The sequence below is a fragment of the Scaptodrosophila lebanonensis genome, unplaced genomic scaffold (assembly GCF_003285725.1).
Source record: "Scaptodrosophila lebanonensis strain 11010-0011.00,11010-0021.00 unplaced genomic scaffold, SlebRS2 tig00000043-arrow-pilon, whole genome shotgun sequence".
In the NCBI taxonomy this organism is placed as follows: domain Eukaryota; kingdom Metazoa; phylum Arthropoda; class Insecta; order Diptera; family Drosophilidae; genus Scaptodrosophila; species Scaptodrosophila lebanonensis.
This window is the reverse complement of record NW_022060545.1, coordinates 2679884-2697894: the sequence shown is the minus strand read 5'-3', so window position 1 is coordinate 2697894 and position 18011 is coordinate 2679884. Positions and strand designations below refer to the sequence as shown.

Sequence of the window (18011 nt, the reverse complement as noted above, 5' to 3'; positions counted from 1 at the left end):
GCAGGAAGGGATTCAAATTTGCAGTTCCTACACTAAAGTACAGCAAAGTTATCAAAGCAACTTAATGGGTTAGGTTTCGGGTGGTTGTAACGACTAGGAAAACATAACAATCTGCAAAACTTTTGTGCAGGTGCAGGGACGCAGCAAAAAGGGAAGTCAAAGTCTGTGGTTGCTGAAAAGCAAACTACTCTGAAAATACGTAGCTAAGTAAAGGCTCTTAAAATGTTTTTCGTTCTAAGCATTTAGAGGTGTGGAGATTTACGTGAGAAACCAGCGAGCAACAGGTAATAACGAAAAGAGGAAAAGGGAGGGCCACAGAGACGGGCTGAAAGCTATGCAAGTCAAGTAGGAAAAAAACCTTCCCAAAGTTGACTACATATTTAAGTTTGAAACCATGTATGTATCCGCATGCTGCAATTCTCCAAACTAAAAGCCAGCTACTTAATATTCCATCGGTTGATATTACAGGCTTTTAATTTACCAGTGGCTTTATCGAATGCAGCTGAATGAAATACTTAAAAGAAATATTTATACATAAGTATACGAGGAATGCACTTAAAAGGTTTACCCATATAAAAAACCATTTTGTGTTACATAAATCTCTATTATCGTACTGAAAACATACTACTAAATGGACTCAGCTATAACTAAGTTGCATTTATACATATTCTAAGGACGGATCGGCCCAAAATGCCCCAAAAATATAAGAAAATAATCTTCACAAACAAAACTCGATGCTCTCACAAAAAAGTGTACTTAACCAGTTATTATTGTCGAGGCATTTGAGGCGAGTGCCATAAAATAATGCAAATCAGATTTTGCATTTGATTCATTTTTATTCTCGCGCCACATTTGGCGCCTTCTTCGATGACTACGATTTTATCCTTTAGCCAGTTTTTTGTCTATGTGTTGAGCGCTTACTGCCATCGTCTGCTCGTTGGCAGCTCGAAGAAGTCGTGCGTGTAATTGCCTTGTTGTTGTTGAGGTGCCGCATCAGGCAAATCCAGCCCAGCGCGGCTGCCATCATTAGCCTGGAGTCTGGCTGTGACTCGATGTGGCCAATAACTGGCCCATTGGGTATAACGGTGTTGCGCCTGTTGAATCCTTAGCGCTTTTCATTCCTGCCGACAATGTCGTTGATTTGCCTGAGCGGTTTTATGGTACTTTCGCTTTTATGGCATTTACATTTGATTTCTTACTTATTTACGACATTTATTCCCGCTTTGGTAGCGACGACCAACAAAACTGAAAGGGACATGCAATTTATTACTGCGACTACGGCCCGAGTACTGTACATCAATGTGAAGCATGTCGTCCGACTTAATGGTTTACACTGTCCTTGGTCTCGGCTCCTCCTGACAAGTTTTCATAATTAGATGCTTAAAATTGTTGACTCTGTGGCCATCGATATTGACATTAAGTTTAACTCGTCGCAAATTTGATGTGAAAGGCTCATTATTTGTTGATGTGATGTCGTGAACGAAAAGTATAGCATACTTGAGGGCGTCTATAATGAATGCACTGACGCGACCCACATAGCTGAGCTCATGACTCACACATCACGTGGTGAGTGGTTTGTTTTTATTTGCTCAGTTGTTTTTTTTACCGACACTCTATACATTATTTTCAAAGTGCTGTCAAACAAGTATTAAACATGGCTGGAATTTAATGTGAACATATTAAAAAATCAATTAAATATCTGGTGTGACATTCGACATCCAAGTCTTTGATAATAATGTGCGTTACTTATGAGCAATCGAAATAGCTATGGCTTTTTATTGGATTGTTGATGCATGCTTCTCAATAACATCTTAAGCTCGGTCAGCCTCCAACATCAAAGTTGTTATTACGTCTGAAAGCGTGACCTCGTTTTACACTTTGTTTTTCAAATGTATGAAAATCTCCTTGTCCAGCCAGTCAATTCGGCAACTGATTCAAAACAATATTCAAAATGATGCAAGGCGACAAGATGCTTGGCGACTGAAACACTTTACGTTTGTGCAGAGACGCGTATACATTTTCAAGGTTTTCCCTGGAGAGAAAGTGCCAACTGAGTGGGAAGTCGAGAGTCGAGGGGGTGGCGGTTATCTTTGTTTCTGGCTGTTGAGGGGGTGCTGTTGTTCTCGTGTTGCCCTGGTTGGGGCTTTTTGTTGGCAAAGCTGCATTTTTGTAATTTTCTAGTTGCGTTTGTGCAGCTTCCTTTGGCTTGTCTAACAAATAAAAGATTTAGGTTATGCGCTGCATTTGTGGCCACTTTCCTTGGCTCACATTGCACACGCTCACACATATGTGTTTGCTTCTGGCGCTGCTGCGCATTAAATAATAATGCAGTCAGCCGGCAGTTGGCAGTCGGCAGTCGGCAGTCGGGCGACCAGCCAGTCAGCCAGGCGGGCGCATGAGAAATGAAAATTGTTGCTGATAAAATCTCGGCGCTATCATTAAAGGCAGCTCAGCAGCCGGCAGTTGCCAGTTGTTGCCGCATTGCAACCGCAGTGTTGCAGAGAGGCCGTCGAACCGGGCGAACAAACGACCGACATCCTTGCCTGTCATCATTGAAATGTCGCAACGACAAAATTATGCCTCTGCATGCATACATACATACATATGTATATGTACATATATAGAGGCATATAGTATAGCATTTGTAGCTTTTTGCCGACACAACAGAACCCCCTCCGGGATTGAACCTAAAATGTCAGAGACATCAACATGATCTGGATCAGCGCTGGCTGAGCTCCACATACAAGTATAGGTCCCACTCTGCCGTCATCGCGGGTAACAAATTGCAGGAAAACATTTGACAATCCCCCTCCCATCCTCTATTTCCCCTCACTAGGAAAATTATTAAATATTTATGTTGGCTTAGTGTTTTCAATTGAAGCATATACATAGATCTAAATGCGATTGGGCTTTTTATGTATGCATTTGTGCATCTATTTCAGATCGACATCTCCTGCCGCAACACAAAGAACACCGTTAATGCGATTCTGACGCGAACAAACTTCGTGACGCTGAAATACGTGACCGATGGCTGGGGCACAGATGCAAACGGTTTCAAATTGGTGATAACATCGGTAAAGGATCCCAGTAAGTACATCATATATGAAACATCACCCACCACTGAGCTATCATTATCAACTTTATGTGATTTCGCAGAGCACACCTGTAAAGATTTTACCTGCGCCACACGTGAGTTCTGCATACACCCCGATTTGCTGTGCGATGGCGTCAACCATTGCGGTGACAACTCGGACGAATCAGTGCAGAACCTTTGCCAAAGTAAGTCCAGGCACACAGCCATTAAGACACGGTCATAACAGTCCGTGTTTATGGCCTGCTGTAGCATAAAACATCAAAACATCCCTCCTCTCTTTTTGGCCAGGCGAGACGACCAGCACCGTCTTTGGCGTCGACATGACGTGGTTCGTCCTGATTGTGGTGGGCGTGTTGCTCGTGCTCAGTGCGCTCATTGTCGCCGTGGCCATTTGCTTTTGCCGTCGCCAGGACGAAAGCGCTGCCAATCAAAACACCGCCATCCAACGTAAGTAACTGGATGAGTAACTACTCGCTTCCGCTTCGAAAAATGCATTGCCAATATCGTGCTCTCTATATTGTTGCAGTGCATCACAATGCTGAAACGAATGGATCGTCGAAACATCTACACTATCATGGTGTGGGCATCGGCGTTGGCGGAACGCTGACGCGGGAGCATACACAACTGCCGCCTGCTTCGGGAAACTGGCATCACCCTGCGGGACCATACGGGTACCACCGCATTCCACACAACTACTTGAAGATGGCCACCAAAGTCCGTCCCATTTGGTGCTTGGCAAATTCCGTCAATTAGGTCAAGATCTTTCACAAAACTCCGCCGGCCTTAGCCAGACGAACATCGCTGTTGGCGGTCATCCGAACGCCGGCGCCGCTGCTGGTGCTGCCCAAAAGGACGAATGGTTCGTCTAAGAGCAGCATCATCATCCCAGCGAAGTCTCCTCCAGCTTAGCAACGCAGCACGATCCCCACCACGTCGCTAGCGCTTCTCACCTTTCGGCTTCGTCACTGGCATGCGCACCAGCAATGTGAAAGAATTAAACAAACCAATTGACTTAAGCACAATAATTTGTACTTTATAAAGTTACATTATGGATATTTGCAGAGCATTAAATGAAGTAAGTACGTTACAGTCGAAGGAAGTGTATATCCCTAAAGCTAATCACAATTTATCGGAAGGACTAGCAAGACTTGCAGTTATGTCTAGTCATCTGTCCGTCCGAACTTTATGTGAATACCTGTTTAAAACTTTTGATGACATTGAAAAGATAGCAATAGATATATGACAAAAGGAGCGAGCAATATTAATAATCTGATGAACCCATAACAATTTCTAATTCTTCTGAGAAAACAAATATTTGTTGTAGATTTAATTGCTGTTTTGATTGTCCATTAGATACACATAATAGCGCTAGAAGAAAAGTTTTATAACCATTTTAATAAATCAATGCTCTTCACTATTTTATTTCCTTTTTCAGGACTGTATGACTATATTTACCAACAATTAACGTGGACATCACCACGCAGGGTGTATAATTAAGAGATCAACTCGTACCCAGGAAGAATCTCGACAGCGTTGGGCAAAATTTGTCGTTAATCGCATTATTTTGTCGGATAACCAACGCAATTGTAAATACTTTATAAATACATATTAAATATAAATATATATACTATACTTTCAATTTAACAAAGTAACTTCTATAAAATGAAATTACAAAACTAACACACAAACCGCAAACTGAAGTAATCGTGTATTAACTAAAAGGAAAATAACAGAAAATATTTTAAGTCGAACTCAAGACAAATAGTATCTTACAGTAAAAAACTCGTTTTTAGTCCATTTAAAATAATTTATTAATTTACTTAATTCAAAGGCAATTAGATTTGTTTTCAGCTTACGAATTAAAAAGGATCTTCGATGGCGAATTAACATGACAAAAAATAAAAACGCATTTACTACATAAATACATGAATAATTTTTTAGCTTAAAACTCCCAACATAGTTAAAATATATTTAGTTAATATGAAAACTTTATTTACGAATAACAAAAACTGTTTGGCATGCTCGCTGTTTGACAAAATTTTTTAAAACATAAAAAAGTATACACAACAATGAAAACATAATTGTCGGACAACAATATTGAATACTTTTAAATAAACAATCGTAAGCATTTAAATACAATTTTCAAAAAAAAAAAACCATAAGAAATATTTAAGCTCAACAACATGGAAACGATAACTGTCATTATTTTATAGAACTTCCAAATGTGAACAACAACCAAAAGCAAAATATATGTATGTTCATATAACGAACATTTGTCAGGTATTTAAAAACAAACAATGCCGAATTCTAAAAATAAAAATGGACACAAGAACAACAACAAAGACAAGGGATGTATATAAGTAGTAGACAATACTGAAAAAAATAACAAAAAACACTAAAGGTAACTTCAAAAACAAAGTCAACTGAACACATACATTCATAATTCATTGTAATTGTCAGCAACTGAACGGAGGAGGAGAAATACGGATCGGAAATGAAGGGCCAAGGGCATTACAAAACTATATATGAGAGCGAGTAGTCCTTTTCTAATCGAATGGACAAAGTGTCCAGATATCCGGGATGACATTTTGCCGACTGACTTCACATTTCACAAACTAAAAACAATACTCGTGTGTACTAAATGGAAAAATTATAAGACATTAAGGACAATACAAAACAAACTTTTTTGCTTTTTGATGAACCAAATTCAATTGATAACTAATACATTTTAAAGTACTTACTCGTAGAGTGAATGAGTCCCAGAAGTTTTCTACAACAACCAACAAGCAAACTAAAACACACTGTCAAATTCAAAATCAAGTGTGAGTGGTTTGATCTCTTTGGAAATGCGGATAAACATTTTGCTGCAAAAACGACCTACATATAAGAGTTTTATACTCGTATAATACACAATAATATGCCTAAATGAAATATTTCAAATAAAATAAAAAATGCTTCAAGATAATTGTAGTACTTCCCGCCGTTAATATTTTTTTAAACAAAACACTAAAATATCAAAAACAGGATATACATTAAAATAATATCAAAAGCCGTTACATACAAATTGTCTTTCAATAGCTATACTATACTTCCATAGGCCAGTTATGAGAAAATTATAGATTTTTTTTATTGAACTATTAGGAAGTGACTAAAGTACAGTGACATTATGCACAAATGGATAAGAAAATATAGAAAAAAATTACGAATGGCATCTAAATAATCAGAAAATATCAAAATATTTGTATATGTATGTGAACGTTCTTTTAAATACAAATCCATATTCTCTTATGTTGTACAGCCCACGAGCAAAGCATAATATGGCTCCAATCGCTTTAATAAAATATGCTTCAAATATTCTTTTTATATAGGGGCAATACATATTTTCCTGTACATATGTACGTATCGTGTTGTACATTTATTTGAAATTAATGTAGTACTATTTGGAAAAATGTATGTTCATAAGATTAAATCCACTGCCACTTTAAGTATTTTCATCTTTTCGCAGGGCCATTTGTGGCAACAATTGGATATAGAAAGTATCGATTATTTCCAGATAGCTAATAATTCTTTGACCAGAACTTATGCCCCGTCTTTGATTCCACAAGCCACTAAAACCAAATATTAACTTAGCCTTAAAATTTTATGTAGATTCCAAGCCGAGTGATTATATATTTTGTTTGAATAGTGTATTCAATGGCAGTATGTAAACAAATAATAAATAAATATATATATATATATATATAGTACTTTATATAGTATATGCATATGTATATTGACATTATAGACAAATATTGTGGATACATGACTTTTAACCAAAATTATAAGGAAATTTAATTAGGCGACAAATTTTAGTAACAATAGCATGAAGGAAATATTTGCATTTGAATTTATGGGCAGAGAAAACAAGAAACAAATGTTTAACGTTAATAAATATAATGAATTAAAATAACAAATTGATTAATATGCAGCAATCAATTAATAAAATACAGGAATATTGAATAATGGAAATGGAAATTTTGCGTTAAGTATTTAAAATTCACAACAAATTATAAGGTGACCACGCCATTTATGAATGTAGCTAAAATATACATACAACAAATACATACAAATACAATTTAATTGAAATAGAAAAAATTAAATACAACTAATGGGAAGAGGCTGACGAGCTGGAGGGCATTTGCGGCAAAACTAAAGCAATGTATAAACATTTTTTTCGGCGTTCAAAGCAGTAAAGGATAGTGTTTGCCTTACAATTAGTAAAAGGAGTCGGAATAGACACTCTTTCTTGTATCTTCAAGTAGTTGACGAGCCGGAAAAGTGTCCGTAGCCCGTGGAGTGTGAGCCCACATTTTTCGAGTGTATGTATCTACAAGTATTCGTTTTCAATGTTAAATAGTGTTATAACTTTCTACCCCTCTCTCTCTCGACAAGACTTTTCCACAATTAGTCCAAGAAATAGTCCTATAAGCAAGACAATTGAATGCATTATTTTATATTTTCTATTTAATTTTTTTCTGTGGATATAGCACATGTATGTAAATTGAATTATTCAAAAAACACCCATAGGACAGTATTCTTATGCACCACAAAAGCCCCATGAATGTACCAACGGGTTTTATTTATCAAAAAGTTTAAGGACTAAAGTACTGCAGACCCAATCGGCAGGTACGACTACAAATATTTATGTAAATCTGTGTACCACTAATAGAAAAGCATACATACCTATATTAAAAACTATGCATAAATACATACATATAGTGCATCAATATATGTAGGTGAGGCATATTAAAGATATGGCTATAGATATGGATATGGATATGAATATGAATATGTGTCATCTACCTACGATTCATGGCATTATGTAGCGCAAATGTTAGACAAAATGTAGCCCTAAGCATGTGTAATTAAGGCCCCGATATTTTGTATGCAGATGTTGCGAATTATAATGGAAATTATAATGAATTGTATCGAATAAAATGAAACTAAAGCTATCTTACCGAATGAATGAATTGAAGGAGCAGCTTTGCTCGTACTCTAACTTCCAAGGAGAATACAGGCGTACGAGTACAGAATAGAGAGAAAGGTTGAGGGATTGATTAGGAGTCTATGCTTTAGAGGCCTGCCCTATAATGAAATATCAATGAGACAATGTTTATAATATTTAGTTATGATGCAGATATGATGGTCAGTAATTTGTTCAGTGTATGTACTTGTGTAACTTGAGACAAACTACTTATGAATAAAAATCAATTTGTGGTGTCATTTTTTATAAACAATTAAAAAATAAAATAAAGACAAAACAAAAATTTGGCAAATTCACAAAGAGAATGCTTAGCTTTTGTGTTTAATTGCTGTTAAATGTAAATGTACCATGATTATGAATATGATGATATTAATACCTACACACAAATAACAAATCCAAGCAGAAATAACAAGATCCGAAGAGAAAAACGAAGCTAAACGATAATTAAATAAAGAATGAAAAAGTTTATTGCTGTTTCTTTTTAATTTAGGCTTTCATTTACATTTAGGCTCCATTGTGAACCCATTTTTACTACATCGTCATCATTTGTTATACATTGATGTGGAATCGGTATTTGGCTATCCAGGAACTTACTTGTAGAATTCAAACAAGATTGGATTTCAATAGAAGGTCAAGTAAGTTTTAAGTTTTGAATATATGAATTAAACTTTATGAGCATTTAATCAAGTTAGAGCCGAATGCTTTAAGCAAAATGAACATTATTTTAATAAAAACATTTAACAAAAATATCATTGCATCTGATGTAAATAATATTTTTATTACTTTTTATACAGGATATATTTTCTGTAAATGTATCCTATAAAAAGACATAGACAGATGCCACAGTCGCTTTTAAGTAAGTATAATACTCTTTTTGATTAGTATTTGAAATATCGGATTCCAGATTCGAAATCAGTAAGCTCCAAAAACTAACGATATAGCGGCCACCCGATCCGGGTTGGAAAAAATAAATGAGCAAAGAAAATTATTAGAAAAATATGCCTACGTTTTTATTTGTTTTAATGCATTTTTTAATTTCAATAAGCCATTTGGTGCATGTTAAGATCCGATCTTAAACAGAAATACCCATATTTGAAGAGTTTTGGATCTCCTGTGGTGGCGACACATCTATTTCATCGCTATTTCGCTTTCTGTGTTCGAAGGCCTGCAGGCGATTGAAATATCGCTGAGCCAAGAAATGAACAATTGAAATAGCAAAATAACTCAGCATAATGTAGGCGCAGAATTCAAAAGCCCTGGCCACCACACAAGTTTTTGGTGCTGTATTTCCTTTGCTTTTACGATGCATTTGCTGTTTCGTAGATATAAGCATGTTCTTGAGAGCCATCTGGAAATATATGCCCAAAAGCGGGACCTTTTCCAGCAAATCCAGCAAATGCCCTACCAATTGCTCATTGAATGTAACAATTACAAAAATTTGTTGAATATAGTTTTTGAAGATAGCTTTACCAATAATGATGGCACCAAAAAACTTCCAGAAAGGAACTTGAAAGTGGCCGCAGGCTACACCAGCTAGATCGAAGAATGGATTTGGCACACTTGCACAGGCCAATATCCCAAAGAACCCCAAACGCTGCACCACGCACTCCATTAGCAGTTTAGTTTTTTCGAAAATAGCACAGTTTTCTGTTTTAAGCTCTTCCGACTCGTCACGTTGACATAGTCGTGCTGCTCTGGTCATATAATAAGGTGGAATTTCACCCAGTGAAGTCCCTAGGCCCCATACCAGTGCCTCGAATCGTACCTTATACAATATGCCCCAAATAGTCGGCGTCAATCTCTTATATGGCTCATCTGGACAAATTTTGTTTTCAGGATAGGGAGGTGCTGGAAAGTTTAACGTCTGGCACTCATATGCAGCCAAAGTTACACCTGCTATGTGTGGCCCCAAATAGAGCAAAAATGTGTGCAAGCCGGTGCCAAACCCAATTGCCGACAGTACTCCTAATATCAGCCAGTATGCGATAAATCCCAACTGCAGCTCAACCATCCGAATATATAATTTTTGGGGGCCTGGCAAGATGTGCAATAGTACCAAGATCAGAAGAACTGCTAATAGCCGATGGTCTAGCAGTTTCACAACAAATGCCAAAATCAATTCGTAAGTTTCAAGTATAGAGTACTTTAAAGTTTGAATTGGCCGACGCCACATCACAAGCGACTTTGCTTCCACATGCTTTTTATTCTTAATACTGTTATGCTCCTTATCATTTGGATGAGGAGCTACTGGACATTCTGTAACGATCTCTTCCATTTCATATTTCGGAGTTCAATGTTTTCGTTGAAAGATTGGGTATTAAAAGTCCTAGTCTTATGACACATATTACTGAGGTAAAAATAATATATTTTCAAAATAAAATAAATGTATCAGATGTGCAACGGACTTCTTTGCCTTAGTGCTACACTATTGTAATATACATACATATGTACATATGTACAACTCAAACACCCACAGGTTCATCATATAAATTTTAAAAGACTTTATAAGTGAGATGCAGTTTTACTTGCAGTAAATAATTATTCTATCACTTATTTACTTACATTTAACACAGAGATGTTAGTGTTGCAGTTTTCGCATGGAAAGCGGTAAACATTTTTGCATTAAATTTCAATTTACTTTAAACAAATTTGAATCTTCACAAGCAATCAGGAATTCCCCTATTACGCATCAAATCGTCGTTTTACCGAACATCTGTTGGCTTTTACTGCGCGTTAGGCAGCACTACTTTAAGCAGCTGTTGAGGCAAAATAATGATGTGTACACACTTTTGAGAGCGCCTTGCAGTTTTTAGCGTAATAATTGACTGCATGCGAATGTATGCACATACGTGTAAGAGGCAACTACAAAATACGGATTTTGCGGCAACTCAACAGGTGCAGCGACCATGGGAGAAGTCAAGGACTGGCGTCCGTTTGTTTACGGCGGCGTAGCATCTATTACAGCTGAATTTGGTAACGAACATTTGATAATAAAACAGATGTCGAGTCATCGTTGTTTGTAAATTAATTATGACGACAACAGCTCAGATATTTGCTTATCTGTGACTAGAATATGTGTAAACAATCAGGGTGGTTGCTTTGCAGGAACTTTTCCAATCGATACAACAAAGACACGCCTCCAGATCCAGGGTCAGAAAATCGACCAATCGTTTTCGCAACTGCGGTACCGCGGCATGACAGATGCATTCATGAAGATCTCAAAGGAGGAAGGGCTGCGTGCATTGTACTCTGGGTAAGTTAACCAAAAAAAGTCACGACCAATATTTATAAATTCAGGAAGTAGTAAGAAAGCTAAGAACAGTCGCATAGATAAGTGACTCAATCTATGAAACCAGCATATGTTAATTAAGTGCTTATTTGCGATAAGTAAACCGCTGCCTGTCGCTATGCTTATCTCAAAACGTGCAAATCACGTGTCAACTAGACTATGCGCTTCACAAATTACATTAGGCCCCTAAGGCACTTGAAAACGTTGATAAAGGGGTAAAGTTAAACAATAACGTACCAATATAGTTTTAAATTTAAACTTTTTTTTGCAGTATTTGGCCGGCGGTACTACGTCAGGCAACCTACGGAACAATCAAATTTGGCACATACTATACCCTTAAAAAGCTGGCAAACGAGCGTGGATTATTAACAAATGCGGACGGAAGCGAACGCGTATGGAGCAACATCATGTGCGCAGCTGCAGCTGGCGCCATATCATCTGCCATCGCGAACCCCACAGATGTGCTGAAGGTACGCATGCAAGTGCATGGGAAAGGCACACAGCAGCATGGCCTACTTGGTTGCTTTAATGAAATCTATAAATACGAAGGTGTGCGCGGCTTATGGCGGGGTGTGGGACCCACGGCCCAGCGAGCAGTCGTCATTGCCTCTGTCGAATTACCTGTCTACGATTTTTGCAAGCTGCAGCTAATGAGCGCTTTCGGCGATCATATGGCAAATCATTTTATGTAAGCAAACTTTAACCGTTTAAGTTTAATATGTAGGCTTATTGGTTTTGTGTTACAGCTCGAGTTTCATAGCGAGCTTGGGCAGCGCCATTGCTTCAACACCTATTGACGTAATAAGGGTAAGTGCAGTTGATGTTACAAATGATTTAAACTTGTCAACTATAAGTCTCTCCACTGCCAGACGCGATTGATGAACCAACGACATGTCACTGTACTAAACGGCATGGTTACTACAGCAACAACACAGAGGCTCTATAACGGCAGCCTTGACTGTGCGGTGCAGGTACGTAGCCTTTGCTCCACCAATATATGCAAATGTCAATAAATATGTATCTTCCTATGCAGACAATTCGCAATGAAGGTTTGCTAGCGCTCTACAAAGGCTTTATACCCACTTGGGTGCGCATGGGCCCGTGGAACATAATTTTCTTCATCACGTACGAGCAACTGAAAAAATATTAGTACCACCATGGTTAATAGTTATGCTCAGGCATTGAAAAATAAGTACAAGCTGCAATTAGCATTAGCCTTGGCTAGCATTCAAACCAAAAAAAAAATTAGCTTAGTGTACAAACACACCAGTTTTTTTAAACTGGGCTTCTCATTAAACAATGTGTAGTGGTATATGTACAGTGAATCAATAAAGTCTTGGCACAAGCAGAATTTTTTATGAAAAACGTATTTAATACTTATTATTGATGGGCTTTGAAAATTTTTTGTGATGCAGTTAGTAACATTTGGTAATTATCTACACAACACATGTGAAATTGTTCCGTTATCTCTAATACAACTGAAAATACACAAGAAAGAAGAAAGAAATAGCTTGAAAACACATCAAAAAAGTCTTGGCACACAGCATTAATTCGTCGTATATTTGCAAATATAACGGTAACCTTTACACACCTAATATTTTGTAACACCGCCCTTAGCTTGGATAACTGCTTCTAAGCGCCTACGCATACTTCCGACTAAGTTGGATGTCTCCAAAGGAGTTATTTCTGCCCATTCCGTGCGTATAGCATATTTGAGGGAATCCTTTGATGTTATTTTATGTTTGCGTATTTTTTTTTCCAAAATGTTCCAAATATACTCGATAGGATTCATATCCGGCGACTGTGGGGGTGTTTTTAATTGTTTGCAATGCCATATAAGCCATTCCTGCACCAGATACGACGTATGCTTTGGGTCATTGTCCTGTTGAAATTGCCAACTACGTCCATTTAACCCCAATTTCTCCGCACTTGGAAGTAAATTTTCTTTTAAGATATTGAGGAACACATGTTTATCCATTTTTTCATCAATGAAGACCAAGTTTCCGACTCCAGATGCAGCTATGCACCCCCACACCATGACATTTCCCCCACCGTGCTTAATTGTTTTGATTATGTTATTTTCTTGGAGTTCTTTGTTAGGCTTCCGCCAAATTTTTTGCGCGCCATCTGACCCAAATAAGTTGTATTTTGATTCGTCACTGAATATTACACTATTCCAGAATGATTCCGGCTGATTTAAATGGAGCTTAGCGAACTCCAGTCTCTTCTTCCGATTTTCTTTCGAAATGTAAGGCTTGCGACGGGGGACTCTTCCATGGAAACCAGCTCTGTATAATGTGTTCCGTATTGTTTGAGGGTTAATATTTTCTTTAAAGCGTTCCTGCATTTCATGGCATAGTTTGACCGCAGAAAGCCTTGGGTTTTGTGCGACCGCAGCGACTACTACCCCCTCCTGGCGTTGTGTAAATTTTTTTGGCCGCCCGCTTCTGGATTTATGCTCCACTTGGCCGCTTTCTATGTAGTGCTTTATAATGTTTCGTACACTTGAAAATGGTTTGCCAACTATAGTGCCAATTTCGCGATAACTTTTTCGCTGGACATAGAGATTTATAATCATTTTACGGACTTCTACTGAAATTTCCATGCCTCCACCCATTTTGATCGCTTTGTCACCAACTTAAGAGCAAAACTAACTTCAAATCGCAAGGAAATGGAGGAATGAGCAATTATTGAAGACAGAGTAAGAAACAGATCAAAGAAAATTGAAAGGTTACCGTTATATTTGCAAATACACGACGAATTAATGCTGTGTGCCAAGACTTTTTTGATGTGTTTTCAAGCTATTTCTTTCTTCTTTCTTGTGTATTTTCAGTTGTATGAGAGATAACGGAACAATTTCACATGTGTTGTGTAGATAATTACCAAATGTTACTAACTGCATCACAAAAAATTTTCAAAGCCCATCAATAATAAGTATTAAATACGTTTTTCATAAAAAATTCTGCTTGTGCCAAGACTTTATTGATTCACTGTATGTACTGATCATAGTTGTGAAACAAAGAGTGCCTCACGAAGTTTAGCTATCTAATAGCCACAACAATTCGACTGCACTCACCAAGAAATTATTCATAGGTAATGGCAACGAAAGAGCCTATGTTTTAGATACATATGTGTTTGCCTTTAAAGTATTTGTTCTTGTCAAGCAAAATTTTAGGAAAACATTTATTACTTTAATTTATATGCAGATCATTCTGCTGTTGTGAATCAGTATGAATTTCTTAAAAATATCTATGTATGTGTGTGTATACATTTCGATATATGCAATTAGCCATTGGCATTTAAAAAGTGCATCTACTTCAAGGCCTCAAAGCGGTTGTGTATTATTTTCAGTGATTTTAATATCAAAAATTGTATTCAATTGCATAGTCATAGCAAAAAAGCCAATGTAACAAATTTTGACTTTATTACTTTCTACTATCAACAGTTGTAAACGTATTATTACATTGCATTTCATTAATTTAACAACAAGAAAAATTGTTCCAAACCACGGGCATCATATAAAACGGCATTTTTTGTGTAAATATACATACCTATTTGTTAACATATAATAAATTATAGAACATAAAACAACTATAAATACAATTATGTAGTAAATTATTATATTTGATATCTCATATTGTTTTAAAGAATGCACTTCGAAAGGTAGCGAACTAAATTTTAGAAATGAGTTAATTGATTTAAATTGATTGTGACATCAATTAGTTAGTGTTAAAGACATTAGCAAGTCTGGACTGATTTCAAATGTGTCTACTAAGACGAAACTGTCAAAACACCAAAACAAATAACCCGATAGTCAGCACAAATTGGACGCAACAAAGGCAAACAAATTGCGCCGTCGCCAATTTCGCATGCAAATTGGGATGTACGGTAAAAAAAAAAAAAAACAAAGTAAATCATATACAACAAGCTGGAAATTCCTAGAGGTCGCGAAAGACATTAGATCGGTAACTTTGCAGCAAGTCGATCGCTCTTGCTCTCTCTCCACGCCGAGTTTATGTTTTGAATCTTTGCTTAATTCACTAGTTTGTCCATCGGATTTAAATTGTTGTTGCTCTGCGAACCCTACCTTCGTACATTGTTTGTCTGTACATACATACATATGTTTTGTTATTTGTTTCTATTTTCGATTCACGTCACCCATTTCAAATTTAAGCGCGACCAGATCGTGAAAGTCGACGGCGTCACTGTGACGCCAAGTCCGATTGTTGGCGGCAGACAGTCGCCGTCTATGGACCAGTTTTGTTATTGGAAAGATGTTTTGGGTTTAACCCGAAGGGGACAAATGAAGAGGCGGTCGCAGCGCAAAAAGTCGGCGTTTGTATATAAAATTAATTTAACGTAGATTTTTGCAAATTAAATTACTGCCTTAGTTGTGTGCTAAAATGTAATTTTCATTATTTTACAGTTAATTTATTTTGCAAGCGCACATTCCACATTCTGTTTTATAAATGTTTCTGTATATTTATTTTTGTTAATGGCTCATTTTTGGCAACAGTATACAAATAGATATATACGTATGTATGTTTGAATGTTCATTCCAGTGATTATAATAAATTGTCTGGGACGCAACAAACGAATGTTTGCTAGAACTGCCCAAATACACTACAATTAAAACTCATTACTATAAAAGTACTTAAAACTTAATTGAAATATTTTAATATCCCCATAATTGAAACCGATCGTATTTGATTTCATAGCGCAATACTTATTTTCTTAGTATGAATTAAAAATTTTAAGAAATATAAAACTGGCGTGCTGCAAAGCTTTGTATTTATCTGACTATTAGAAGGTTAGCGCCATTTAGAAAAAAATGTAATGTGGCATAGTATGCCCCTGTTTCGATTAGATAAATAACTTATATTCTAACAAAATGCTTCAATTGCTGAAATCAGAAAATTAACTTATTTCAATTTGCAAATCAAAAACAGTATTTAAATCGTAGAATAGAGAAATGTACTAGATTGTGATGTATCAAAATTGCAAGGAATTTAGAGTCAAATGCGTCTGGAGAGCTCTCAATTGACAAGTAAAAATTGTAATCGTAGATTAAGAAGAGGAATCAATCAATTGGAAGCACACATACATACTGCTTTTGGAATGCATCGCCGGATTATAGCGACTATGACCAAGCAACTTTACCATTGCAGCTTCGAGATTCACGGCCATGTGCAGGGAGTCCACTTCCGCAGATGTACGGAGCGAAAATCCAAGGAGTTGGGCTTACGCGGCTGGGTCATGAATACGGAACAGGGCACTGTAAAAGGCGAAATACAGGGGAATGCCGAACAGTTGCAGCAAATGAAACGATGGCTACAGATAAATGGCAGTCCTCGGTCCCGTATCGACAAGGCATCGTTTAGTGATCTGCGCAAAATCTCCAAGTTTCATTTCGATAACTTCACCATACGCAAGCATCCACCAATCAATTTAACCAACATGAATTCATCCTAATTCAAATATGAAATAAATTCTTTGAATTTGTCCGAAGAATGCATTAATGAAATAGTTGCCCTGCGGCTGCTTCGGTAGCAACATGCGTGCCGGCCACATACATAAATGGGCTCCTCATACGTACATACATACATACATACATAAATGAGTGTGTATAAATAAATATATGCTTATTCTATATACGCACACAATGGGATATCTCAGTGGTCGTCAACCGTGACATTCTGTTGACTTAATAAGTCAGCGATTTGACGACCAGCGTGCGCTTCGTATGGGGAAATTCCCGGAGTTTGGAGAGCGCAGCTAACGGGTTTTTTTTTATCAGGCAGGTTTCTTCATAATGTTCATATTAGTTATGTATGTACATAGTGCATATTCGCATATACATACATATGAATGTACATATGTATGTATGCTAGCGGCTCCAATATCCCCAAACTCAGCTATTATTTTAAATGTTTTCATTAGTTATCCGTCTAAAACTATTTGCTATAAATCTAATATTTCTCACAGCTGAGCTTCATATTTTGATTTATTCCATTTTTAGTAAACTGATTTAAAATTTACATATTTTGAAAAATGGGCTTGAGCGATGCCCAATTAAAAGAATCAAGTATACATCAAATTTGCTTTCCGGTCAATTATATCTTATTTTAGAGAGTACATATGCATGTATTTTCGGATAAACTGGACGCAGATTTGTGTCGCATACAACACAATTATTTCAAAAAACCCTTTTAACTTTATTCCTAGGGTATAAAAAGCATAGTCATTAGAAATTAACGCAAAGAGAGCGCAATCTTTTAGAAAACTATTAAAGTGTTCAGCTGACTGCCTCTTCAGACATAAAGCGCGAGGTATCAGATGAGATTGCAAAATTAATTATGAGATCAGCGCGCAGAATTCGTGCATAAAATAAAGAAATGCGATTCAAGAACAGTATATTGCTGCCAGAATTGAAGTTGTTGAAATGCTTGGCTCTTTAATTCTTTTATGTATTCGTTTAATCCGTTCTTTTTGTTCTGTTTATCAGAAGTCAAGGCACTATACAAAAGTATGTACATAACGTACATACATACATACGTAATATTAGTACTACATATTGCTACTGAGAGGGAATGGCAAGAGAGGTA

General features: G+C 36.8%; 4 protein-coding genes across 4 annotated transcripts in view; 3 read left to right on the top strand and 1 right to left on the bottom strand.

Annotated features, from left to right (window-relative positions):
• LOC115622413 overlaps positions 1–4689 on the top strand; it is a 42775-nt gene extending 38086 nt beyond the window's left edge. The window contains exons 4-8 of the mRNA XM_030516347.1: positions 2943–3087; positions 3157–3279; positions 3383–3541; positions 3621–4169; positions 4530–4689. Coding sequence (XP_030372207.1) covers positions 2943–3087; positions 3157–3279; positions 3383–3541; positions 3621–3847 — 654 coding nt within the window. The 3' untranslated portion in view covers positions 3848–4169; positions 4530–4689. The remainder of the gene's footprint in view (positions 1–2942; positions 3088–3156; positions 3280–3382; positions 3542–3620; positions 4170–4529) is intronic.
• A 4500-nt stretch (positions 4690–9189) lies between these two features.
• Positions 9190–10392, bottom strand: LOC115622249 (vacuole membrane protein 1). The gene has a single exon (XM_030516147.1). The coding sequence runs from the start codon at positions 10390–10392 to the stop codon at positions 9190–9192; it is 1203 nt and encodes a 400-aa protein (XP_030372007.1).
• Positions 10393–10937: 545 nt separating this feature from the next.
• On the top strand, positions 10938–12771 carry LOC115622853 (mitochondrial uncoupling protein Bmcp). Its single transcript, XM_030516936.1, has 6 exons — positions 10938–11090; positions 11223–11370; positions 11678–12094; positions 12153–12213; positions 12276–12377; positions 12440–12771. Exons 1-6 carry the CDS (start codon positions 11024–11026, stop codon positions 12554–12556), a joined length of 912 nt encoding a protein of 303 aa, XP_030372796.1. The 5' UTR covers positions 10938–11023; the 3' UTR covers positions 12557–12771.
• Positions 12772–16527: 3756 nt separating this feature from the next.
• Positions 16528–16917, top strand: LOC115623182 (acylphosphatase-2-like). The gene has a single exon (XM_030517402.1). It carries the CDS (start codon positions 16549–16551, stop codon positions 16876–16878), a length of 330 nt encoding a protein of 109 aa, XP_030373262.1. The 5' UTR covers positions 16528–16548; the 3' UTR covers positions 16879–16917.
• The last annotated feature ends 1094 nt before the right edge of the window (positions 16918–18011 follow it).